This window comes from Mycteria americana, chromosome 3 (assembly GCF_035582795.1).
Source record: "Mycteria americana isolate JAX WOST 10 ecotype Jacksonville Zoo and Gardens chromosome 3, USCA_MyAme_1.0, whole genome shotgun sequence".
Classification (NCBI taxonomy): Eukaryota; Metazoa; Chordata; class Aves; order Ciconiiformes; family Ciconiidae; genus Mycteria; species Mycteria americana.
In genome coordinates this window covers 4300597-4325821 of record NC_134367.1, presented here as the reverse complement: position 1 = coordinate 4325821, position 25225 = coordinate 4300597, and the positions used below count along the sequence as shown (strand labels likewise).

General features: G+C 56.7%; 1 protein-coding gene across 1 annotated transcript; it reads right to left on the bottom strand.

Moving 5' to 3' along the window:
* Nucleotides 1–413: 413 nt before the first annotated feature.
* On the bottom strand, nucleotides 414–20470 carry TRAM2 (translocation associated membrane protein 2). The gene is made up of 11 exons (XM_075497717.1): nucleotides 20210–20470; nucleotides 11180–11243; nucleotides 8668–8777; nucleotides 8320–8436; nucleotides 6573–6631; nucleotides 5908–5992; nucleotides 5700–5770; nucleotides 4951–5055; nucleotides 4656–4814; nucleotides 3593–3756; nucleotides 414–3338 (listed from the first exon to the last, which is right to left on the bottom strand). Exons 1-11 carry the CDS (start codon nucleotides 20327–20329, stop codon nucleotides 3265–3267), a joined length of 1128 nt encoding a protein of 375 aa, XP_075353832.1. The 5' UTR covers nucleotides 20330–20470; the 3' UTR covers nucleotides 414–3264.
* Between the last annotated feature and the right edge of the window lie 4755 nt (nucleotides 20471–25225).

Genomic DNA, 25225 nt, shown 5'->3' with positions numbered 1-25225 from the left:
AGACTGACCACTAAGGGCTTGCCATGAAAATACTCTGGGGGAAAAAAAAAAGGCTCTTTGGGCTGAAGAGAAGGCTCGGTCTGCCGAGAAATGACATGGACATAGAAGCAGTTACTGCGGGCTTGCAGCGGAGGGATGGTGCTCGCACTACAAGACAGAGACAGAAGCAGCCCATGACAGCCTCTCCAATAGAGGGTGGATCACAGACCTCTGGGATGACAGCGCATGTTGCCTTACAGCAAAGGCTCAGCTCAAAAAAAAAAAAAAGACCCCAGGGATCCTGCCACGCTTGGGCATAACAGCAGAAGGATGGGCATTTCTGAGGACTAAAGATAAGGGAGGGCAAAAAAAGCCCCATCATCTATAGGTTAAAAAAAAAATAAAATAAAAAAAAGAACACATGGAAATGCGTCCAAAAGAAACTGTCCCTTTTACTGGTAGCTCTATCAAAAAGAAAACAAAAACCACATAAATGTAGCATATGTCGTACATACACTGTGAAGAGAGAGGGAGTTCAGCTACTGATATAGTACACAGATCAAGCGTACGAGAGACTACATGGCAACATAAGGCACTTGGGATACAAAGCATAATTAGCTACTTATGAAGACGCAGGATTGTGCAAGTGGAAAAGCTGCCTGAAGCGAAGCAGGCAGGAGGAATCATTCAGCAGCCAGTTTTTTGGGGGACTGTATGTGTCACCTGTTAATAGAGCCAATACCTCAGCTGCTGCGAGGCACCAGCTTTGCAGAAAGGACCGGCTGAGGCTCTGGAGAGATGCCGGCCAGCAGTCGCTCTCGGAGGGCACGCGGCAGTGGATGGCTAGGGATGGGAAGAGGCAGGAGAAAGGAAAAACTTCTCGCACTAGACCTTTTCCGTGTCCTCCCTATCATAAAGCTCTTTTCCCCCTCTGATCACGTTGCACCGCGGGTACTGTCACTGCCTCTGTTAGAGCCAAAATGTGGATTGTCAACCTGGCAAGGGCTACAAGGAGCAATTGCACGATACCACCAAGGGTTCTGCTCCAAAGTCTCCTTCCTCAGTTCCCCTGAAAAAGGGGGGGATCCCTCTCCTGCCGATATCTCTTGTTTGACACTCAGAGGTTGTGGGGACGGAGGAACAAGTGGATTTTGACCAACTGTCCTTGCGTCCCAGCACATTTTCTCCCTCTGGTGCCCAGCGTTAGCTGGGGCTTAACAAGGAGGGGGGGGGAAGGGACAACAGACACCTACAGAAGGAGGAAAAACCCCGACCCAGCTCAAAGAGGGGCAAAAAAATCAACTGTCGCTCATTCCCCAAAACATGAATGATGCGAAGGACGACTGTGCCAGCCTCAAGCTAGAACTGCACTCAGAGAGAGCCAGAGTTCAGCTGCCCGAAGGGCTGAGCAAGAGGCACGCCTAAGGACCACGTGCCTCCCTCACCTGCAAGGAAGGTGAACCTCACTCCTGGCTTGCATATCAAAGAGCACCTGAGCTCCCCGCAACTCTGTGCCCCCTCTTCTCAGCCAGCCAAGGGAGCACACCGCTCGCCTGCTCCTGCCACGGCGAAGGAGAACGAAAGCTACAGCCAGCTTCGCTGCACAAGAGGCACCAACAGCAAAGCCCAGCTACAGAAACTGCCCCGGAGGAGAGCTGTGGGGTGAGAGGTGCCCGTCTACTGCACGCCTACCAAATCTAGACTGGTGCACGGCCCCCCAAAGAAGCTCAGCGAGCTGGCACTGACCCACAAAACCCTGGGTAGGAGATGCTGCTCCCCAGCAAAGAGGCAGCAGGGGACTGAGCTGGTGGGATCTGGGGTTCCCATGAATCTCCTGCCAGCTCGTAGAGGTGGCAGCAGGCAGGAGCAAGAGGGAAAGTGGTCTGCAGCAACAGATGGCCTCTGAGGTAGATTTGAGACAACTCCATCTGCCAACAGCTATGTGTCACAGGTCAGGCTTTTCCTAAAATGCAAGCTGCTCCTTGCAGCCCTAGCTTCCTTCCCCTTCCCTGTCATCTCATTCACAGCTCCGAAAGGGATGAAGGGGCTAGGTTTTTTGGAAGAAACCCTGCATTTGATAGCACCTTGGGTGGATACAAGCTCTGTATCCTTTGGAAACAAAGAGTGAAGGTGATGGCTGCCGATGGCACGGCTGGACTGGTACGGTAGGGATGAGGAAGGCTAAGGCGACAGCATGAGCGGCACAGTCCCATTGATGCAAAACCCTTTGCAGCAGCCTGCTTGCTCATCTGGACGTGGTCACGAGCCATGAGAACACCAGGTCCACGAGGCACACACAAGCTGGCAAAGGGCCTGGGCTGACAGGAGCAAGGCCAGCGCTCAGAGCGGGGCAGGACTCAGGGTTTCACGTGGGCCTGAGGATGCTGCTGCCCCACGACAAGGCACTGCAAGCTGCAGAGCCCCGAGCCCAGCTCTTGGGGCTGGGAGGTCCAGAACAACTACGGGGCAGCTCATCTCCTGCAGCCAAGAGGGTAAGAGGGACCCAGCTGTACCAGAAGAGCTGGGGCAAGCAGAGGCTAGAAGGTGGGTCCTATAGGAAGAGGGAACTTCTCACCCTTCTCCACCGCCCGACTCTCCAAAATTAGCTCAAAACCAGGGGCCAGAGGAACCCCACTTAACCAGAAGCCCACCATGAGACAAGACATGGTTGAGGTTCCTCCCTCAGACCCTGGTCTCTACTTGCAGCACCACCATCCTGTGGCACTTGCCAAGTGCTGGCCAGACGTGCCCCAGGAGAGGCAACCCTCGCCCAAGAGCACCCCCGAGCCTGAGGGTCACAGAGCCCCAGTGCATTTCGCCAGGAGCCTGTTGCCATAACAGACACGTGGTGCCTTCAAGCTGCCGTGGCCCTGACCCCGGGGCTCAGGGAAGCACCACGGAGAGAGGGGAGGAACATGCTGTAGAAGAAAAAAAAGGATTGTTTGGAACCATCTACGATGCATTTGTAACAATAATCCAAAATCACCAAACACTAAAATAGAAAATAAAAAAATTGCACGCTGATTTACGATGAAACAGAGGAAGGCAAAAACAGGAGGGTTGGAAAAGGCTCCTACGAGGGGAAGGGAGCAGGGGAAAAGGGACCTTTTTGGTTTTATTGCAAATGGTTCAAGAGAGTAAGAAAGGAAGGGAGGAGAGTGAGAGACACCTTGGGAAGATGCTGGTTTCCAAGCTGTTCAAGACGATGCTCGTGAGGACCGGGAGGAGGGGCTGCTTCTTAGTCCTGGTATCTCGCCCTCCTCCCCAGGAGACAAGCCTTTGCTTCTACGGTGATTTCAGCTTCTTAGTTCGTGGTGAGGTGCCATTCTCTGCTTTCACCACTCCATTTTCATGGTAACCTGGAGATGGAGAGAGAAAACTTTGTCCCTTGCACAGGCCAAAACCTTAAACCCTCTTGGGGCTGGTCCATAAATATGGAAAAAACCACCACCGTGGCACGATCCTGCTGGGGACGTCCAGGCTCAGCACGGAGCGGCAGGAGGCACCGCCACAGCATCGCCGGCATGGGCGGCAGTCTGCCGAGGGGATGCTGAACCACAGGACCGATGCCTCCCATGGTGCCACCCCACGGCACGCCGGCCCCGGCACTCACCCGAGTCCCTCTTGAGCGGCTTGGCTTGCTGCTTGGCGCCGGCAGCGGCTCGCTTTCGACTGCTCTGCTCATTCCAGTACTCCCGCCAGCGCCGCAGCTGGAAGTGGATGAAGCGCCACATCACCGAGGCCTGGAAGAGGCACACCAACAGCAGCACACTCATTCTGGTAGGGGCGGAGAAGAGGCAGGCTGAGAACAGAGGAGCGAGGCCACCGCCAGCCCAGCCTTCCACCCACACCGGGGCCAGTGGCTGAGGTCCCCCTGGGCAGCTGCACTGACAGCCGGAGGCAGGCACCGTCCCTCCAGCCCCCATCTCTGCTTTCTGCCATCTCCTGAGCTCAGGGCAGCCACTTCCCTTTCCCTCCCCGCCACGAAGCTCTCAGGTGCTCAGGGCATTGCTGATTCTTAAGACTTTAGGGCAGGAATGGATGAACAGGGTCATCTCAACCAGCACTGCCCAAACCACAGTCAAGGTAAGACGTCCCCAGCTGCTCCACACAACTAAAAGGTGGATGTGGTTGGAAGGGAGCTAAGAAAGTCCTCCAAATCCTCAGGCGTTCCAGTAGTCCATAGCTCCAAAAACCTTGGGAATGACCAGGCACCTGTCCTAGCAACTTCTGAACTGAACCTACAGCTGCTGTATGGGTGAGAAAGGCTCCCAGCCTTGACAGACAGACTGCAAGGCATGAGGAACCCATCCCATCCTCTGCTTCCCACGTCAACAGGCAGCAAAACATGTCCAAGCAGAAGGGAAAAACGCCTTTTCATTGACCACATCTGTGTAAGCGCAGTTACGGGTGCAGAAGGGAAAGCCTGCAAGCCTTTCTCTAAGATAGGCTCGTGCTTTATAACTTCATGCAATGAACAACTTATTTGCTGGCTTCTCCCTTCCGTCGTGGCTCCGCAGCCTTTAATCCCTCCTTGCTCCCTCCACACCCTCCCAACTCACTAGGACCTTCCCCTAAAGGGAACCTAGATCAGATCTCCACTGGCATTTCCAAACTCAGCAAAAACCACCTTGGGAATACACAACCAAGGAAGATACAGTAGGGAACATTCCTACCTGAAGAGGATATTGTTGAAGAGAAAGCTGAAGAAGTTCCCTCTCTCGGGTTCGAGGGCCTGGTTCTCCACCCGTGGCAGCCCGAAGCCAATGACCAGGATGTAGAGGGTGAGGGTGAAGAGCCTGGTGACCACGAACACAACAGCCCAGACGTTAAACCTGCAGGAGAGCAAGCAGAGGTGTCAGCAGGAGCAGCCTCCAGCGCTGAGCTGGAAGGTGAGAACGAGCCCCCCGTCATTCTGACGGCTCTCCTGGGCATCGGAGGAGGGAAGCCATGGCCAGCTCGCCTGCTTACAGCTTCTCGTTGTTCTCATCCGTGAAGTAGACCAGCCGAGCCATGTGGAAGAAGAATTCGGCTAAGTACTGCAACAGCAAGAGGATCAGCCCCAAGCGTGTTAAGCTAGGAGGGAAGAGAAAAGCATCACTGGGCTGGTCAACCTTGGTCCTTCATATCCAGTGACAGCATCTCCCCTGCCACCCCTGCACTGCAGCAAGCACCAGCCCAAAGCCGGACCTCTCCGCAGCAGTAGGGGTAGGATTGCGATGGGGGAAATCTCTGGCCCCAAAACATGAAAGCGGCCCGAACCAGTAGCAGAGCTGGGACGGGTCCAACACAAAGCCCTAACCACTGGCATCGCTGCTCTGTGCACACACTCAGAGGAAGGAGAAGAGTTTGCCTGCCTGTGCTGTGCTGGAGAGCACCCCAGGGTGCTTCCCACACCCAGGGGAGCTGCACCCATCAGCCTGTGTTTTGGGTCCCTGGTTAACGTTTGCTTTGCAACGCCCTGTGAACAGAGACCGCCTGTGCACTCGCGTAACACCGCTGAACTCCTTCAAAATCAGCTCCGTGGGTCTGTGAAAACTGTTTGATTAACGGCCCGCAGTCGGGAGGTCAACTTCAATACCATCTGCTTTTTAAACACTCCCCTTTATTCCCTTTAAGCCCCCCGCCCTGCTGAGGCTTCCCGGGTGACTTGCACTGCAAAAGGACCTGCTCAGCCCCCATCCGCGGCACGGGACGGGATGCCGAGGCAGCCGACTCACTTGAGGACGTACGCGCCGGCGATGTGCACCAGGTAGAGCGCGATGCACCGCAGCTGGCGGGGTATCTCCTCCTGGCAGGGGCAGAAAGCCGCGTTAACCCCTCGCCCCTCTTCGCCCGCCCTCTCCTAAAGCTTGCTTTCCCCAAAGCCGGTGGGCAAACGGCCTCAAGCACCCCCAGGGCACAAGGGAGCACCCACCCGGCTCTCACCTTGCGAACTTTTTGGAAGTAGAGTTCCGGCAGGGCGTGCAGCCAGTACGCCAGCTGGCACAGGTAGAAAAACTTCACCTGGAACCTGAAACGCAGGGACGAGCCACGTGAGCCAGCCCGGGGCATGGCAGGACCCCAAGGACCTGGGCACCAGGGAAAGCGCCCAGCCACACAGCACCAGGCAATCCCTCCACCACTATGAAGCCACAGGATTTAGGAGGCATCATTTCTGGGCTCAAATTATACGTTCAGCTGAGCTAGCCATGCCCAGGGTTTATCCGGCTGCTCGTGCCACGGTCTCCATGCTCTCAGCAAACCTCACTTTTGCAAAAACCCAAGAAGGGAGGATTATCCCCCACTTCTTTGTTTCTACTATGAAAAACAAACAGCAAAGCGACTTGCCTAAGGTGATGCAAGCAGTAAGCAGCCAGGATGAGTAACCAAGCCCGCAGGGCCTTCCTCATGGAGGAAATCCTCCGAGAACACCCTCCCCAGGGCCACAAACGAGATATCCCCCGTCCCCCGGGACCTCACTGCAGCATCCTTGCAGCAGGGTGCGTGCAAAGGGCATTGCACTGTCAGCACCCTGCTCCCAGCCGCAGGGAAACCCACATAGAGGAAGGAAGTGATCGGCCTGAGAACAAAATGCCCTTGCGAGTGCTTACGGAAGATAAACATGTGGGTAGTTTTCCCACAAACTCCGGGGGTTTGATATGTATCCTTCCTGAAAAAGAGAAAAGATGCAAGCCTTCAGCAAATGAAACAGGCAGAGCTTGGTTACAACAGGGTGGGCTAACGCCACAGCGAAACTAGGAACCGGGGATGACACCCGAGTCCTTTCAGCCTGCAGTAAAAACCGTGTCCCCTGCACAAGCCAAGGCTGAGCTCTCCAAAGCTCAGCCACATTCATGGGTCTCTAGCACCCTGCTCAAGTTTCATGAGGCCCCCGTGTTTGGGGGTTGAAAGCTGCTTGCTCGGTTGCACAGAGGGTTCCGAGTTCAGGCTAGGATGTTCTGGGGTTTGGGCAATGCAAGAGGGATGCTCTGGAGGCATGGGGGCAAGATGCCAGTAGCATGGCTACAAGCAACTGTGTGCATGGTCCGGGGGGGCTTCTTCCCCACCAGCACTTCTGAAGCGAAAGGGGAACAGAAAACACCTACAAAAATAATTTAATATGTATTGCATAGTTTAATTTTCCACCTTCCTGCGTTCCCCTACAGCCTCTTGCCTTATGTTTGCAGGGCAGATTACAGGGTGGGGCTCCCTTCTCGTTCCACGCTTGCACAGCTCCTACCACAGAGGTGCTGCACTGGGCTTTGTGAAGAGATGTTGGCATGGAAAATTCATCTTGCCTAGGACCTATCTGTCACCATTGTCCATGCCCTGTCTGCCCTAAGCCCTTTTTTTGGTCGGGGGAGCCTGGAGAAAGTGCAAGTTCTGCAAAGGGTGCAGACCTGCTCTGCACATGCGGGGCATTTGGGGAGCACACCATGGCACCGCAGGTTAGCACAGCAGGCTGCAGCCCCGGAGCTGGTCTGGCGCTGGGTGAAGGCAGCCCAAAAACAGTGGCCTCGACTGTTTTGCCAAAGCTTCCCTCCCCACAGCCCTACGGGGCAGGAGCAGTGCCAGCAGATCCCCAGAAGCGCTGGCCTGGAGGGGGTAGCAGTCCTCTAAGGGAGGGCTGGCAGGAGCCCCCAAGCAGCAGGGAGGGACCTGCCCCCGAGCATCCATCCCCAGTGCTGCCGGGGACCACAGCTGAACCCCAACGGCCACCGGCAGCAAGGCATCGGCATCGCTTCACACTGCCAAAACAGTTGTACCTCTCCACTGCCGCCTGTTCTTCCCTCCCCCTTCCTCCCAAAAATGAAACATTTCCACTCCCAATTTTTCTCCCAGCGGTTGGTTATGGGTTGAAACATCCCCAATGCAACCCAAGGCACGGCGTGGTTTCCCTGCTCTCAGCGTTCCCCTCACCGCCAGCTCACCAAGAGAGGGATCACAAGGAGAAGGATCACAAACATCTGCCCATTCACCCCACATCCCTGTAAAATGCATCCGAAAGCCTCAAGGCACTGAACTCAAATAAGGAGGAAAATAAGGCTGAGAAAGCAGGCAGGTCCCGGAGCAGTGGATGGAGACAACAGGGCCAGGCGGGATTTGTGGGGTCCAGCTCCAAAAATATTTTACAGCCCATTTGCTTGTGCCTTGCACGAAGCAGGAGAAGGATGTCCTGAAACTGCCCTCACTCTGTGGCTGGAAAGACCCACCACACTTGAAAACTAAATTTGCTGAAATGTGCCCGTCTTGGCCCAGAGGCTGGCTGGGGACTCTCCACTGCTGTTGGGGTTTTGTGCTCCAGAAACCCCAAATCCCACCCCAGGGAACCCAAAGCCGGCCAGCCCCATGCCTTACCGTCACCACGACGTACAAGCACCAAATCACAGAGGTGAGGTGGAAGGCAACCAGCTGTCCCGATTCATTGAACTTGCTGTGTTTGACCTTGGAGAGATGGAGACGCCTGTTGATTTTCTGGGAAGGAGAAAAGGGAGAGAAAAGGAACAAGAAAACATGAGCCACTGGGTCAACAACTCTCCCTCCTCCTCCTCCTCCCCATCCCAAGCAGCCCCCAGAGATGAAGGCTCAGTCATCACCACCCCAACTCCCAGACCACCACCAGAGCAGCATTAAATTGCAGCAGGACCACGTCCCCCCGGGGTACTTGAGATATTTTGGCCACTCGAGACACTGAACAGCACTCACGTCCAGGGCGTACTCCTGCACCACCGCATGCAGGATGATGGCGATGAAGATGTAGAAGAGGATGGTGACCAGATCCTTCAGCCCGTAGTGATACTGGACCAGCTCCCCCTCTGCAAAGAGGCCAAATGGTGGGTCAAGTGCCCCTGACCCAAACGATTTCCACGTAAGGGCTTAAGAGTTAGTGGGGGCGGGGGGCTATTCCCAACACGCAGCTTGGATGGGGCCACCAGAGAGAGGTGGAAGCAGAGAGAGGTCATGACTGTGGCTGCAGGGCTGGAAAAAAGGGCTCTAGCCCGAGTCAGTTCATCGGCAGAGTGGATGGTTTCCCCTCTAGTAGTTCCACACCTCAAGGGAGGTGACGCTCAGGACCCCTCAAGCTTCTCCTGCCAGATGTGAGGGACAGACCGGCTGCGGAGATGGGAATTTATCAGCTTGGAGGCACGAAGACGTGGAGGCAGCACTGAAGCAGGTGATGGGATCAGGGACACGCCACTGGGAGCATTAGGGCTCGGGATGGGATTTCCACCCCCTCGGTTATCATCCAACACCCAGTCTCTCCCACTCACCCCCGAAAGCTGCCGGAGCAGGATTCAGCTGCCTAAATGCAGACGCCGTGTGCTATTAGGAGATGGGAGACAGCAGCACGGGGCTGGCGGATGAGAAATAGGACCCATGGGAGGCCCTGCTCTTCTGGAGCAACAGGAGACCCAACTGCACCCAAAAATAACCCCAGACGTCTGCATTTAGGCAACTATTTGCAGCCCTGCAGCTTACGGGGAAGAAGCAGAGTCGGGAAAGCTGCTGTCCTCGTGGCACCCTGCAGAAAGCACGGCGATGCGAAGCTCAGCCCACCCCCAGCTCTCCCTTGCCCCGATCCTGACCATCCTCTCCTAACACCAATGCTGGAAAGCGACTGGTCTGTCACCAACCCCCTTTACCCTTGAACAAAGCTTCAGTCCAGATTTCTAAGATCTGAGGTACGTGAATAAGGTTTGAATAGGATTTATGAAAACACCTGGTCCTTAAGAGCCCCCCAGCTGGGTGCTGTGCAAACCCCGAGGTAAAAACATTGCCTGTATCACAGAGCTCATAACCCCAGCGCAAGATAAAAGAATTGCAAGACTAAAGAAAATAACATTATGCACGTGTGCGACTGCTCTGCCTCCTCTCCTCTCTCTAGGGCATTTCAGAAGCTGCTCTAGCAGCAGCCGTGCGTGCGCTGAGCGCAGGAGACGAGAGCAAGATCTGCCAGCTGACAGGCAACAGCATCCTTGTTGTGAGGGATGTGAAACAACCTTGGAAAAATCCACGTGAGCAATAACTCTTCCTCCGAGCAAGCTTGCTGCACCAAGGTCTCTCTCCCCGCGGCCTCGGCTGGCTCATGCCCTATATTGATACCCCGATACCTGGTCCTGGTGAGATGGTTATGTGCCCCCCCCCCCCCCAAGATTTCTGGTATCAGGAAAGAATAAATCACTTAACACGATGGCAGCGGATGTTGAATGGACTGTGCCATAGAGGAGCATGGACCACAATTTAATCTGGAAGCTGGATAACGTCTTCAACGATAATGTTCAAAGATTTTAAGGGCAGAACTTTTATCATCCACATGTCTGCCTCATCGTAGTTTCACTAATCCCAACCACCCCGCTCTTCCCTTGGATGATTTCTCAAACGCTTCTAATTAACTGCAGTTTTCTGCCACCAAGCCAGGCTCTGTGTCCCGGGTGTTTGGCTCATCCCGAGCCCAGGGCTTTACCCAAACCACCTCCTGCTGCCCCCACGCCGGTGCCCAGGTTGCTGCCAGCCCCGGAGGGGCTCTTGGCTAGGAAGGTCGCTACTAGCAGCCAAAATACAATCAGGGACCGAGCCTCCAGCTGCCTCCCGGCTGGGAGCTGGGGCACATCCTCTGGTCCATCAGGCTTAAACCTGCGCCAGCTCGGAGCCTCCTTGAATTACTCTCCATGTGCATCAGGACCATGAGCTGCCTGGAGCAGGGATGCTGTGCACCGTGTGCATCTCTGCACCCTCACCTTGTGCCATCCCCAATAAATAAAGCGAGACAGGAATTATCTGCACAGCCCCTGCTGCTTAGCAAAGAGCTAAATCCCTCCTGCTCCTCGGCAGGGCACAGAGCTACTCTGGGCATGCAATCAGGCAATTTGATCTTGCCTGACCAGGCTTGGAGGAGGATTCTCACCCTGCACAGCACACAGAGTGGCCTGAGCATAGCAGAAAGAGGGTAGAGAAGAAGCCCTAAAACCCCCTGGAAAACATTTCTTCCCAATCCCGGCAGCATGAGGGCTGGCAGACACAAGCAGCGTGCTCTGAACCATTCAAACTTTGCATTTCCCCCATATATCTCATTTTTAAAATCTCCTTTACTACCAGACAAGGGCCCAAGCGATGTGCATCAGTAGAGGGTGAGCCCAGGCCAGCTGGCAGTGAGGGTTTGGGGCAGACCAGGACTCGACCCTCCCCTTGGGGTATCCGCAGCGGCAGCACCTCTTACCTGCTGTAGGCACGCTAACGTTATACTGAGGTAAGATAAACAGGAAGGCAGTCTTGGCTGTAACCTGTCAAAGACACACAGAGGGAAAAAAACCCAAATCAGTTGTTAAATCCATTCCTCTGCCACCACGTACTCCCCTTTCCTGTCGTGCTGGGTAAGGCAAATTGTCCAGGGAGATACGCGGGCACCGGCTTCACTCACAAAAGTGTCTTTCAGCAAGAGGATTGCTAGGGAAGAGGTTTGCCAACAGGGCCTTGGGATTTGGGAAGGAGAAAGGGATGGATAAAAGAGGGAGAACCTCTTTTAAACCTGGAAAAGCAATGCAGCTGAAAAGCCACCAGCCAGCCTGACGGGGGAAGCTCCCCGCTTCCCCTCAAGGATGAGCATCCCTCCAGCAGCACGGACCATCGTCACGTGCGACCCGCTGCTCAGGGGACGCCGGGAGCCCGACCCAGCACGCCACTTGTGCGAACTAAAGCCATCCCTCATTCCCGTCCACTCCGGGCAGCCATGCCAGGAGCCCGGCCTGGGTAGAAATGACAACATCCAGCACCTGAGCACGTTCAGTGGCTTCAAAGCCCCACGGGCTACGCATGGATTTAGCCCCCGCGTCTTTGCGGAGACTCTTCTAGTAACGGCAGCCACAGGACCGGTGAAGCCAGACCCGTTTAGAGACAGCACAGGCGTTCGCGAAGGTCCCACAGGGCAGGGAAAAAGCAGCTTTGGCAAAAGGGCTGAACCTGGTGCTGGCCGCGCACGAGATGCCAGCCGCGTAACCAGCATCACAGGCTGGCCCAAAAAGGGGGAAAAAAACCCCAAACCCTGGGATGAGACATCAGGTCCCCTACAAACCAGGGCTGTGCTGCTTCGCTCTTCATTTATTGCTTTTAATTCAAGGGAATGGTCCTCCCCAGCAGTGAAGCAGGAGGCTTCACGGGGACGGGGCAGAGCCGAGCATCCCATCCCGGTGCATCTGCAGGACACCCCAAAGCAGCATCTCCGAGACTGATGAACCCCTGAGCCGGGTCCGCAGCAAAACCCAGCACACAGACGTCCGACGCCAACCTCCATCCGTGCCTTCATCTCGTCCAACCCCGCACCAGCAGCAGGTCACTGGAGATTTTTACCCTTCCGATGGCTCCTCAGCCACCCCTCCAACACTTTGCAAGCGCCCAGCCTCATACACAACCAGCACCAAAAAATCCCGTGCCCGTCGAAGGCCGATGGAGACGAGCTGCATTTCACACAGACGTTGCTGCAACCATTTCAGAGCCGCAGGCTATTAAAAACCTGGCTGGAAATATTGCTTCACGTCTTGCAGGACGTAGCTGCGGGGGGGGACACGGGGGCTTTGCCAAGTGTTCCCGTCCCGCCCCCACGAGCATTGAGCAACCGGCCGGCGGCTCCGCTCTGCCGTGCAGGCAGCGCTGCCCATCCTCTTGCAGGCCTGGCTGGGGGATAGCAAACTCCATGGCGTGTTTTCATGATGTTTGGGGATTTTTTTTTTTCTCCCCCCACTAAAAAAAAAAAAAAAGAAATCCCACACGTTGTGCTCTGCTTGTGGAGGAGTAGATGCAAGAAGCACTCTGCCAAGGGAGATGGAGACCATGGGCAGTGTTTGGGGTGGTAATGGAAAAAGCGCATCACCTGGCCTCAAGCTGGCTTAAGGAAACAATTCTGGCTCTTGCAAACCTTGCTGGCTAGGAAAGCAAAGTTGCTTCATCCTGGAGCGGTACAGCACAACCGGGACCTGGACTTTACATCCAAACCTTGTCTCAAGCTGGCGCAGGACATGAAACAAATGCACGAAGCCGGCGGTGGCCGTGATGCTGCAGGGACGGGCGGCTGTGTCACGGATGTGCCGACAGCAGCAGGCACTGAAGGTTTTACATCCTACCCAAGCACCTGGCTGATATCCAGAGGTGTAAACAGCTGGAAACAAGGCATCACCTCCAGATGAAGTCTCCTAATCCACCGGAGGGGCCATAAGCCAGACTTGTGGGTCTGAGAAAACGACTTCAAAGCAGCTCCAGGGTGGGGAGCAATGCCTGCACGGTGCTCAGCCCCCACACTGTTTGCGAGGACTCTCCTAATCTTCTTTTCTGGAGGGCCTGGTAGGAAGATTTCCTCTATCCACTCGAGGATCAATCAATGTTTTGGCCCATCTCCACACCTGCCTTTGCTTCCCGCGGGCTAGAGGACCACCGGCAGCTTTGGGGGCCACCTCTGCACCCCTTCACCTCTCCACCTTTCATTACAGAGAGGTAACGGGTTGTTTTCTAAAGCCTACATAAAATGTTTTATAGCCCAAGATCAGTGCAACCTCCTGGATGTAGGCAGGCATCCCAACAGACCCATTTCCAGAGAAGAACTGCCTCCCTCCTCCACCTGATGGATGGGGAAGCCCAGGCACACACCTGCAGCCACTAAGGGCCACAGCGGCAGCTCCGGGGGACAAATTTGAACCTCCAGGCATCCAACCTCCCCATCCACCTCCGGACATCTCGCAGACCTTACGTAGAGGGAAGGTCTCCTCTCGGGCATCAAAGGCGTTCCTTTCTCCTGCAACCGGTCAGGAAGTGTTCACACTGCCCATGGAAACATCTGAACGTCTGCAGGATTTCACCCTGCGCCCTGCCAGTCCCTGCACATGCCCCCCTGTGGGCACCAGCAGGACTTTAATGGCCAAGGCAGCATTTTCAGAGGTGGGTCTCTGGGCTTTCCAAGGGCTCAAAAGACTGGTTGCATCTCATTTTGAGAGCACTTACACCTCCGTGCTTGCCTTGCTGCAATCGCACAAGAAACCCAGAACAACGCACTTATCACCCGGCTTAGCTCTGTCCTCCAAGACTCACCACCCATGAGGCCACCAGGGTCCTGATCCCACCGTACACCCTTGGCCGGGTCACCTCCACCTCCTTGCCACCACTGCGAGGACATCTCAGTTCAGATAGGAAAAGAGTTGTAGTTTCCAGCAGCCAAGGCAGATGGAGCACAAAACACATGGGACAAACCACCTTGAGCAGGACACTGGTGACATCCCTCCACCCTCGAAGGTGAAGGACACCCTGCACGTCCACGGAGGGACCCGCACCTTTTTGCCACTGCTCACAACACGCCCCTTACTGGCAGGCACGGAAGGTGAGGCGACTCGATCGAGGTCGTAGCTGAGTTCCATCAAGTGAACTTCAGGCTCCAAAATCCCATGCTGTAGCCGTATCCACCACAGCATCTTCTCCACCACATCAGCTGGGAGCACCTGCAGCGCACCCGTTGCTATACAGCCCCGCGTAGCGTATAGAGACAGAAACACCACCGAGCAGCTTAAGCCTCCTGGAAAACAGGGAACGCTTGAACCGTGACCTCCAGCAACACCACCTCCAGCTCCCCTGCAAGGCAGAAACCAGGTTTCCTTGGCTTGGGAAGGAGCGACGAGCACTGGGCATGGCAAAGCTTTAGAGCTCACATGGAGCGTTTTGCAGGCAGCCAGAGAAAGGAGAAGTTTGTAAGGGGAAGAGCAACGCGAGGATTATTCAGAGGCACAAGACGCTCGCTGTCTGCTTGCTCTGACACAAGATGCTGGTACAGGAGAGGCAACACCAGGCACGCTCCTGCCTCGCAGGGCAGCGAGCAGAGCTGGAGCCGCTGCAAAACTGGGCTCCAGCTGGGCAGAACTGGGCCTCTCCAGGTATTATTATATCTTTTTTGGTTATACTGTGAGGCCACCTCCTCAACCTGCTTCTTTGGTTTTCCCCTCTTAGCTCCAGCCTTTTCTCAAGGCAGCCAGAAGTCCAAATCCTACACAGCATCACCATGACTCGGGTAGGGATTTTTATAGGGTCTGAGAAGGATTTATCTGCATGGGACAAGCTGAGTGGGGACCATATAGGAAAGGCTGTATATTCCTCATTCGCTTCCTGCCCTGCATTAAGGGCACCTCCATGCAACCCACCACTGCCCAAGGGGATGAGGGAGATGCTCCTCATCCCGGCCTCATCCTGCCTGGCATGAGGGATGTGGCTGAACCAGCTAAATCTGGGAAGCAGTTGTCCTGGGGGGGGTCTCTACAGCCACGCAAAGGGAACAAACATCTCCAGCAGCGAGCGAGTTTCTAGCGATTAACGACACTAACCCGAGGCCCAAAGGGCAGCCGGACAGCGAAGAGGCAAAACCCAACGCATCCATCAAGACCCCCAGTTTCCTGCGATGCTCCGAGCAGCTGGGACAGGGCTCGGGCTGTTTCTCATGGAGCAACGCGGCCAGACATCAAATCAGCGCATCTGCTTCACAGCCCTCGATGGCAGGGTGATGGATAAAGCCAAACAATCCCAGCGCTACTACGCATTTCCTATGCATCTACTATCCACCGCTATGCATCTGCTCCCCGATAATGCGGCGACCGGAAAAATTCACACCCCTGCTAGCCTGGAGTTTGCTGCCTAATACAAAGCAGCAAAGCTCCCCCCGCTCCTTTTAGAAGACGCTGGTTTTTCCCTGCCGCAAAACGCTGTAAGAGTCCAACCCAAAATCCCAACTCCACTTCTGCAGGCATGCGAGTGGCTTTTAATAAAGGCATCTAAGCACTCGCATCCAGGCAGCTTAGCACCTCTCCCAAAATCCACCCGCTGCGACTCTCAAGCCCGAAGATTTTGAGGAGCAAGGGGTCATTTTTGAGCATGCTTTGCAGAGAGGTACCGGGTCACCCTCTGAAATCCAGTTCCCTTCCCGATAGCCTCAGCCCGGCAGGATTTGTAGCATCTGTGCTGTCTTCACCCTGGCCGGGAGCCCCCAGGCATGCAGCCGTCCTGCTTGGGTTAAAACTGCTTCGGAGGAAGGAAGCGGCTTCAAACCTCTGGCAGGGGAGGCTGGGGGAGTTTCTGCAGTCTGAGCCGGGAAAATATTTCCAGGACTTGAAAAACAACTCCAACTAATTAAAGATAAAGTGCTGTCCGAAGGCTTTTCTCACAACTTCGGGTTCCCCCCCCGCCGCCCCCCGCCCAGCAGCTGGAGTGTTTATTGCAAGAAAAAAATCGTTGATCCACAGTATGGATTGACACAGGCCCTATATGTAAACTAAAGACCAAACTTTGGACCAAAGCCTTTAAAAGTAAACAGCCGGCTTTGACAAAAAACCCTCCCCAAGGGCGGCGCAGCCCCTCCGCTCGCACACGCTCGTCCCCCGGCACAACGCGATTATCATCGCCTCGCGCTCCCTCCCGTTTATCCCCTTTTTTAAAAGCAGACCTAAATCCTGCTTTTTTTCCCCCCCCTTTTCCCCCCCCTACTCTCCCCCAACTATTCCGCCTTTAAGCCACTCGCGTGCCTCAGTTCCCACATCTGGCAAAGACCGGGGGAGGCAGAAACATGGTTTGTTTTCCCTCGTTAATGACGGGAAGGCCTTAATTTTTGCAGACTACTACGGAGGGGAAAGTATATTTAGCAGGAAGCCTGGAAACAGCAGCTCATTCGTCAGCCGCCTTCGTTTCACAGTGTCACAACCTGGTGTTTGGGAGACTGTGACTCACTGCCACAGCTCTGCGCGCAGGGGAAAGCCCTGCAAGGGCACGGCATCTCTTATAATATTATAATACGACGTTTTATAACTTTATTGCCATCATCCCATGCATAAGCATCAGGACCTGTCCTCTGCTTTGTCCCCGAGCTCGTGGCAGCCAGTTGTGGGCATAAAGGAGAAATAAGACTAAGCCTCAGTTTCCCCATCTTACAGAGATTGTGACAGCAGCCCTCGTTTAATACAAAACCCCCCCCAAAACCAGCGAGGTCTCCCCCAAACTCAACCCGCGCGGAGGCCGATCGATCCGACGCTGCGCACAAGAGCCGTCCCCGATGGGACACAGGTCACTGGGCAGCTGCAGGTTAAACCCAGCCTGGCCTTGGCTTCATTTTTCTGCAAAGCAGGGCGGAAAAAGATATGCAAAGCGATTTCTGCGCGAGGATGGAGAGCACCTGCTTCGCGTTTCTATACGCGGTCACTTAAAATGGTTTTTGACCCCCCAAAAAAAAGGGGAGATTTTTTTTTCTGGGCTCCAGCTCGCTCATGGATGGAGCGGCCACGCACGTGCAGCAAAATCCCTCCCTGGCACCAGGGGTGTTTTCACACCCTGAAGGCTTAGGGCAGACCGGGAAGGCAGAAATCCCCACAACGCCCAGCTCAGGATGGCTCTTTTTGGGGGAACCCCCTCCAAGTCCTGGGCTTCCCTCCCTGAGCAACGCTCTGATCATCTGAGACACGCACGATACCCAAATAATCAAGTCCATCACACCCGTAAGACCAGCGAGCAGCCTCCTGCCGTGCTCTGTGCCCCCAAACCCCCTCCCTGGAGCTGGGACGGTGCTAGCGGCGCAGCCGGCAGCGAAGCCAGGCATTAAGCAAGACGTGAACGGTATCTCCATCGCGACCGGTACCCTGCTGCGGAGGAATTACCGGGCTAGCGGAGCCATTGATCCGTTTGGATGGGGAAGAGCTTACACACCCAAAAGGATGCTCAAGGCGTACCTCGCGCTGCGCTTGGGGAGGGGGAGACCCGCGGCAGCCTTCGAGCATCACCGTGAGCATGGTGCCGGAGCAAGCGAGCACTCAAGTCCTGGGGGCTGCCTGGGAAAAGGTTAAAAATCCTGTTTGTGCCTCCCCAAAGAAACCTCCCCTGCAGGAAACGGCCTATTGTGAGCAGGATTCGGCTGTTTCCGCTGAGCCTGAGCTCGGCCGTGGCCACCGGCATCGGGGAAGGTGGGAGCCCGGCAGCGGGGCGGGAAGCAGGGCGGCGAGGAGAAGAAGGGTTGGCGACATGTCCTCCCCACCATCACAGAGGAGGCGTTGAAAAGGCATCGAAAGGCAGAAATATCTGAGCTGCCACCAAAATTCACCGTAGAGATGGTGCAAATGGGCACGGATGGTTTGGAGGGCTGGGGAAGAGCAGAGCCCCATTTCTCCTCCAGGGGAAAAGAAAGCAGACGACATAAATAAAATAACCACAAGGACCAAAAGAGTTGTCCCAAACCCCATGCTAAGGGAAAGACGAGGGCAGACGCTGCCGAGCGGGGATGCAGCCACGGTGGTGCAGAGGGAGGAGCGCCGAAAGCCACCCCAGCACGGCAAGCACCGTCTCCCCGCGGTCTGCCGGGAGCGCGGCGGCACCAGCAGGAATTTGCTGCCTCTCAACCAGGGGAGATTTAATTAAGACATAGTTAAAAAAAAAATCAGAAACACCGCAAAACCCTCCCTGCCACCACCTCCACGGGGGGTTTCATCGCATCGCTTTTCAAAACCGCCCTCGGAGCATCACGTCAACCAAAAGCCCTCGCAGCAGTGAGCCCGGGTACCACCTCTCTGGAACGGGGTCCCCAGCACGCAACCGCAGGCACCAGCACCCCGAAAAAACCAGCTGTGGGGAGAAACCCTGACAGAGACGCAACCTCAGTGACTTTTTTTTTTTTTTTTTTTTTTTTGAAAGTACGACTATGAAACTTGCAGCCCAACTTTGCAGCATTTGCATGTGGTTTTGGAATACAGCTGGCCCTCTTGGGTTAGTTCTGAAACCACCCCCCGACCCTTAAATAAATATATATATATGCACAAACACATCGAAAGGGTTTTGTGCACTGGAGGCGATTCGCTCATTCAATGCATTTGCAGAAAAAAAAAAAGGGGGGGGGGGGGGGGGGGGAGAAGAAAAAAGAAGGGGGCTGCCACCAGGAGGGTATTAAGGAAATGGATTTCCTCCTCCTGCGATTTGCTACAGAAGGAGCCTTTCCTCCTCCGCCAGGCCCCCCGGCCACCCCTTTCCCGTCCGGATTTGCTTTGAAACGTGGCACTGCGCTGAAGGGGAGGGTTTGCGCGGGGGAAGCAGGGGGGGGTCCAGTCCGGCCGAGCCGCTGACCACGGCTCGCAGCCGCCTGAGGTGCCTCCGCGTAGGGTGCCCGGAGCAGAACGAAGCTGCACGAAGCTGCGCGGCGGTGGTGGCCTCCAGCCCTCCCCTGTCTCCTCCCCGAAAGAGGAAAGGAAAAAGCAAGCTGGGAGGGAAGGAGATGGGAGCAGGGAGAGCGCGGCATTCCCGGCATGGCTCCGCACGGCGCTGGGGCGGTGGCGGGGCAGCGGCCTTCCCGGGGGGCTCCGGCCACCCCGGCCGGGCGAAGGTTTCCCCGCGGAGCAGCCGGGGATGCCTTCTCACGGCCCGCAGCGGGGCGGGATGGCCGGGATGGGGAAAGGCCGGGGAGCCGCTGGTGTCTGCACGAGGCCCAGGAGCCCCCGGTGCTCGTCCCACGCCGTAGGGTCAACGGGCTGCGGAGAAAACACCTGGAAAAGGGCTAACGTTAAAAAAAAAAAAGAAAAAAAAGGGCAAAAAAATACTACCCTCATTTCCAATAGCTGGAAATATCAGTGAGGGTTTGGCTTCTCCCTGCATGTGGCCGGGCGGCCGATGCACCCCTCCGTGCTCGGAAGTTGTGCGGGGCAGGGATTGTCTCCAGCAGCGGTGGTGGGTTTGCAGGAGAAGGGCGGTCGCCACCCCCTGTGCCCCCCCTTCTGCAGCTGGGGACCCCGGGCAGGGCTGGGGGTGGCAGAAGGATGTGCCACCCCAAAAACCAGCACCAGGCTGGGTCCCCACGGGGATTTTGGGGGGGGGGGGGGGGGACGGACACGACGCCTCTCCACTGGTGGGAGAGAGACGGGGAATGAATGGGGCGGCACTTGGCACCCCAGGGATGGAGGGGTCCCGCACCCCATAGCGGGACGGGGTCACCCCGCCGGGGTGCAGCACCCCGGACGCCCCCTGAGCAGAGGCAGAGCCGGGGGGTGGTGGGTGGGGGCACCCCGTGCAGCACGGGGGGGTGGGGGTGGGGGGCACCCGGGACGCCCCGTCCACAGCGGGGGTGCACACGGGTGGGGGGGGACACACACAGCCGGTCCCGGGTGGGGCTGACCCCGGGGGGGGGTGTGTGTGTGTGGGGGGGGGGGTCTCCCCGCGGGAAAGGCGGAATGGTGGGGTGGGGGGGAGTGGGGGGGGGTCTCACCTCGAACATGAGGGCGATGAGGACGCTGAGCACCAGGCAGAAGCCGATGTCGGCGTGGTTGTGGATGAGGAACTCCTGGCTGAAGAGCGGGTGGCTCTTGGCCCGCCGGCGGAAGGCCATAGCCGCGCCGGGAGGGGAGCGGAGCGGAGCGGAGCGGAGCGGGATCCGCCGCCCGCCGCCCGCCGCCGCGCAGCGCTGCCAACTTCCCCGGGCCCCGCGCAACTTCGCGGAGCGCCGGGACGGCCCCGCGCAGGCGCCGCCCGCGCCGCCGCCTGACCCCTCCCCGCCGCCGGCCCGGCCCCGGCCCCGGCCCCGGCCCCGGCCCCCGCCCCCGCCTCCCGGCCGCCGCCGCCCGCCCCTGTCCGCACCCGCTGCCCCACGCGGGTGCCGGTGCCACGGGGCTCGGCAGCCGCCTGCCAGCCGCGCAGGGCCGCATCTGCACCCGCCCGCTGTGCGCGTCTGGGCGCCCGCTCGCGTCTGCACCCACCTACCGTGCGTGTCCAGACTCGCACCCGCATCTGCACCCACCTACCGTGCACGTCTGGATGCCCACCCGCGTCTGCACCCACCTAATGTGCACGTCTGGATGCCCACCCGCGTCTGCACCCACCTACCATGCATGTCTGGATGCCCACCCGTGTCTGCACCCACCTAATGTGCACGTCTGGGTGCCCACCCGTGTCTGCACCCACCTAATGTGCACGTCTGAACGCCCACCCACGTCTGCACCCACCTACCGTGCACGTCTGTACACCCACCCACACCTGCACCCACCTCCCCGTGCACGTCCCGACCCCCACCTGCCTCTGCGCTCCCCCCCAAGCCCACAGCCCCAGCGCTGAACCCCGAATCTCCCTCCCGGGGAGAGGCCAGAGGCGCAGGGCACCCTCCCCATCCCGTCCCCTTCCCAAACCCACATCCCGGCGCGGCAGCCGCCAGAAGCTTCGCCACATGGATGGAGAGATGATTCAACCCAACCGCCGGGGCAGAGCAGTGGCACGTTCGCTGGTACTTATTGAAGCCAGACCCTAAAAACGCCCCCCAAAGCTCCCCGGGGAGCCTGAAGGACATTAAGGGGAGCGGGCAGGGCCCTTGGGTGGCTTTGCTTCGCAAGGCACGAACAGGGCTTTTGTTTTAAAGATCTCCCTTCGAGCAAAATAAGCACCGGATCTTTAGGTTGCAGGATCTGGCCCGGCTCCTCCAGCATCCCTGGATCCCCACGGATCCCTCGCAGCCACGGGTCGCGTCCGTGGCCGTTGGGGAGGATCCACGGGAGGGAGGGAACGCTGCTCCGGCGCGTTGGAGGGAACTGAGCCGTCTCAAACCTGGTGTGGAGAGCACAAAGCGTTTTCCTCCAGCCAAATCCAACACAGGAAGCACAGTCCCTGGGTTCTCATTAAGCAGTCGTTCGTATTAGGCAAGTCCTGATTAGCCGTGTTTGCCCTCTGCCCCCCCCCCCCCCCATGTTATTGTTTAGCCTTAGAGCGATGGGCACGGAGATGCAGCCTGGGCCAAGCCATTTACAGGAAGAATAAAGACACCAAAAAGGGCTTTGAGACAAATCAAAACTCTTTAATTAGGGGGGGGGGAAATATCCAGAGTTTCAGCTTGGAAAAAACAAGCAACTAACAACAACCCCAGGGCAAATACTTATATTTACTGTAATGTCCAAGTATTGTCTTCCAATATTTTTGGAAGTGAAAAGATGTTTTTCCGGGTAAATCTTTCCCAGGTTAGTTCAGGGGGGTGTTACATGATCTCGGAGCTGGAGAGAATGTTTTTCACCGTGTGTCGAGCAAAACCAACCCCGAAACCTGGCACTCACAGGCAGAACTCAGAAATCGGGCTCCAGAGGGAGCGGAAAATGGTGCTGCTGGAAGGCAACATCCCAGCAGGGCTGGGGCAGGGCCGCTGCCAGCCCTCTGCCCCGTCAGTACCTTTCCAACCTACTTTATTGTATTTCACCTCGAAAGAGGGACGAGAGCGAGCCATTAAAAGCAGCAAGCCAAGGGGCCGGTGCCAGCGGGCTGGACAGCCACGTCCCCAAGCCCAGGCGCTCGCCTGGGTATTGTTTAATTTATCAGGGACGTAGCCTCTGTTCCTGGCTGTTCGCTCCTTTTTCCAGATCACCGGTGAGCGGCACAGCCAGTTCTCCTCGGGAGCCCATGGGTCACTCCCTGCATTGTCAAAATTCACCGTCGATTCCTGCTCTCCGCTCTCTTGCTGCCCTTTCGCAGCCCACGAGAGCTCCCCTCATCGGTGGCACTGAGCTCTCCTGGGCTGGGGCACGAGCCTCCGCCTCTCTAAAGCGCTGGAGAGGGTTTCCTTAATAAACAAAACAAACAAAAAAGGCTCATAGGAGGCAAATGAGCAGAAATCTTCCATTCCAGGATAGGCGAGAGCGCAGCATGGTCTGGCCAAGTGTGGTGGGATGGAGACAACCCCTGCTCCAGGCCTTCTGTGGGTGACTGAAGCCCAAATGTTGATGACGAGCATCCCCCAAGGCTGGGCAGATCCTAAGGTCTAGCTCAGGATAACGTATCTCATTCGAAAAGAGCTTCACAGGAAATGCTGAAGAAGTAGCAGAGGGTCTGGTTGGGTGTCCTCAAGCATTTGGGACACAGGGAGGAAACATCAGCCGCTTCCCCTGAGCAGCTGGTTCGTCGCCGCTCTGCCACGCTTTTACCCGGCTGCAGTTCCTCGTGCAGCTTCACGCCCTGGATTGGCCCAGGACCACGTTACTCCACGGAGAGCAAGGAGCTGGGCTTTGTGGGACCTCTGCGCTCTGCGGGTTGATGTGAAGACAGAACAGAGCGGGGAGCGACCGTCTCACCCGCCCAGGCGCACCTGCACTGCTCCACGGGTGCACCCCCGAATATCAGGACTCAGCACCGCAGCGGTGACAGCTGGAGCCAGTTTTACCAAACCAGCAGGTTCCCATGCCGCGTCCAACGCAGCTGGTGGCAGCTCCCTTTGCATACGCACCTTTGGACCTGAAGTGACTCTGGGATATTTGCAGATGGCTATCACCCTTCCCGTCCCTGAATACTACCTTGGTGAGACCCTGGCAGGGGCTCCCAAACTTTCCCCATGGCCTGGTGATGCCTGGGGAGGTGGAAGGAGCCTCCTGCAACCATGGCCACATTCCTCCAGGCACTCACTGTGCACCCTATCAGCCACCTCCAGTATCCCAGAACCCGCCGTTTCCCTCCCACCAGCTCCCATCTGCGATGCCACAGCAGCACCAGTCCTGCACATCCCTCTCCTCCCATAACCCAGGCGCTGGATGGGCATGCAGTGTCTTGGAACCAGGCGTCTGCTTTGTGGCCTTGAGCAGCATCTCCCTCTGGTGGCTGAGGAACAAGGAGCTATGGGGAGAAACACCTCCCCAGCGTGACTTCTTCGGTCTGGCAGCGTTGGGGAAAAATCTGGATGTGCACCAGGTCATTGGGGCATCTTGAGGTCTCCCCTCCCGCAGAGATGGGAAGGGTGGGGAGGAGTATCTGGAGCTGTGATTTGCAGCTGCACAGTCCTCCTACTCCAAACAGGGCTTTAGATTTAACTAAATATAAGTCATTTCTATAGGTGGAGACCTGTGGTTCAGCACTGGGATGGTACCCAGCATGCAGGACTTGGCCCCTGCGTGCAACAGGGCTCTCAGGCAGGCTGGAAGTCTTTAAGGACAGATCATCCACATTATTTCACCTGATTTCACTTTGCTCCCAAGGAGAAGGTGAGGGGGAACACGACACGATCTCACCAGTGATCATCTCCCATCCTCAGGGAGCAAAAGCCATGGGAACACGCTCTCCACACCTACACCCCCATCCGAACCCCAGCCATCATGTCCCCTCCGGTGCTGTCCCTAGGGTCCCCCCTCTCCTGGCCACTCCTTGATCCATCTGGGATTTCCACAACCACCTCCTCCAGGGTCAGAGGTGTCAGCTCACGGTGCACCCCCAGGCCCTCTGTGCATCGGGGATGTGCTCTGAGGAATGAAAGTCCTCGGGCGCGCCTGTCTCCTGTGCCCAAAAGTATTTCTCTACTTTCTTAAAATTGCCTGTTTGGCCATATTTTCTTTTCCGACTGGTCCATGGGATAGTTTCACGATGGGTGCTCAGTGCTGTTGGACCTTTACCATCTGCAGTTAGCCCATGCCACCACAAAGCTAGCATTAAGCTGTAGGATACAGCCCTCCCAACCATTTCATGACCCTTATCAATTTTTGCAGTTACAGCCAAAACAGGCCCATGGTCCTGGGTTGGGGACAGGGGGGGCAGGCACCACTGCCGGATTCAGCATCACTCACCTGCTCTGGGTCAGGGGGTGGGGGACAAGGGCAGCTGCCACCAGCCACCCCCCCACGTGAACCCAGGTTCCCACTCTGGCAAGAGGGAATGGGACCAAGAGGGAAGACATAACCAATCCTTCCTGCCAGCATCCACTGCCTGGCACACAAATTTAGCCAGTAAAAGTCTGCATCCCCACTCCGAAGGGCTGCCAACGTCCCAGTTTGCCATCTCCACTCCTCCTGAGCTGCTACTTGCCCGCAGCAACCACACTCACCCAACCCACTGCTATCTGCATGCCACATCGAGGTGCCCAGGTCCTGCAGGCTGAGGTGGCCCCAGCTAGAAGGATGCTGGATGCAGACCCTTCTTCAAAATCCTGACAGGCAACTCGTCCTGGGGCTGCAGGAGAAAAGTGTGGGGAAGAGAGAAAGGAGATGTGGTGTCCTGTGCCCGTTCCTGTCTGTGTCCTATCTTTGCACACCCTCCAGCTGGAGAAAGGGAAAAACCCTGCTCCATTAAACAAACAGCTGGATTGGGGGTGGGTAGAACTGGAATGGGTAGAAAATCCAAGAAAGCAGGAAAATGGAGTTGCAAAGGAGACAGGAAGAGGCGAGGTCACATCCAGCCAGGAAGCCGCGCAGCGGTTCGCCTGCAAAGCAGCAGGAGATCGAGGTCCAACATCCCCTACAGCAAGGTCCAGAGAGGACCTCTCCACGCTTATGTG

Bases quoted from the DNA above. Each gene is read 5' to 3' on its own strand.
- TRAM2 (XM_075497717.1), bottom strand. From the start codon at position 20,329: ATGGCCTTCCGCCGGCGGGCCAAGAGCCACCCGCTCTTCAGCCAGGAG. The intron at 6,632-8,319 runs GTAAGGCATGGG...TCTCTTTTTCAG, and splicing joins GCTTGTACGTCGTGGTGACG to GAAGGATACATATCAAACCC. The intron at 4,815-4,950 runs GTAAGCAGGCGA...GCTCTCCTGCAG, and splicing joins GATGAGAACAACGAGAAGCT to GTTTAACGTCTGGGCTGTTG.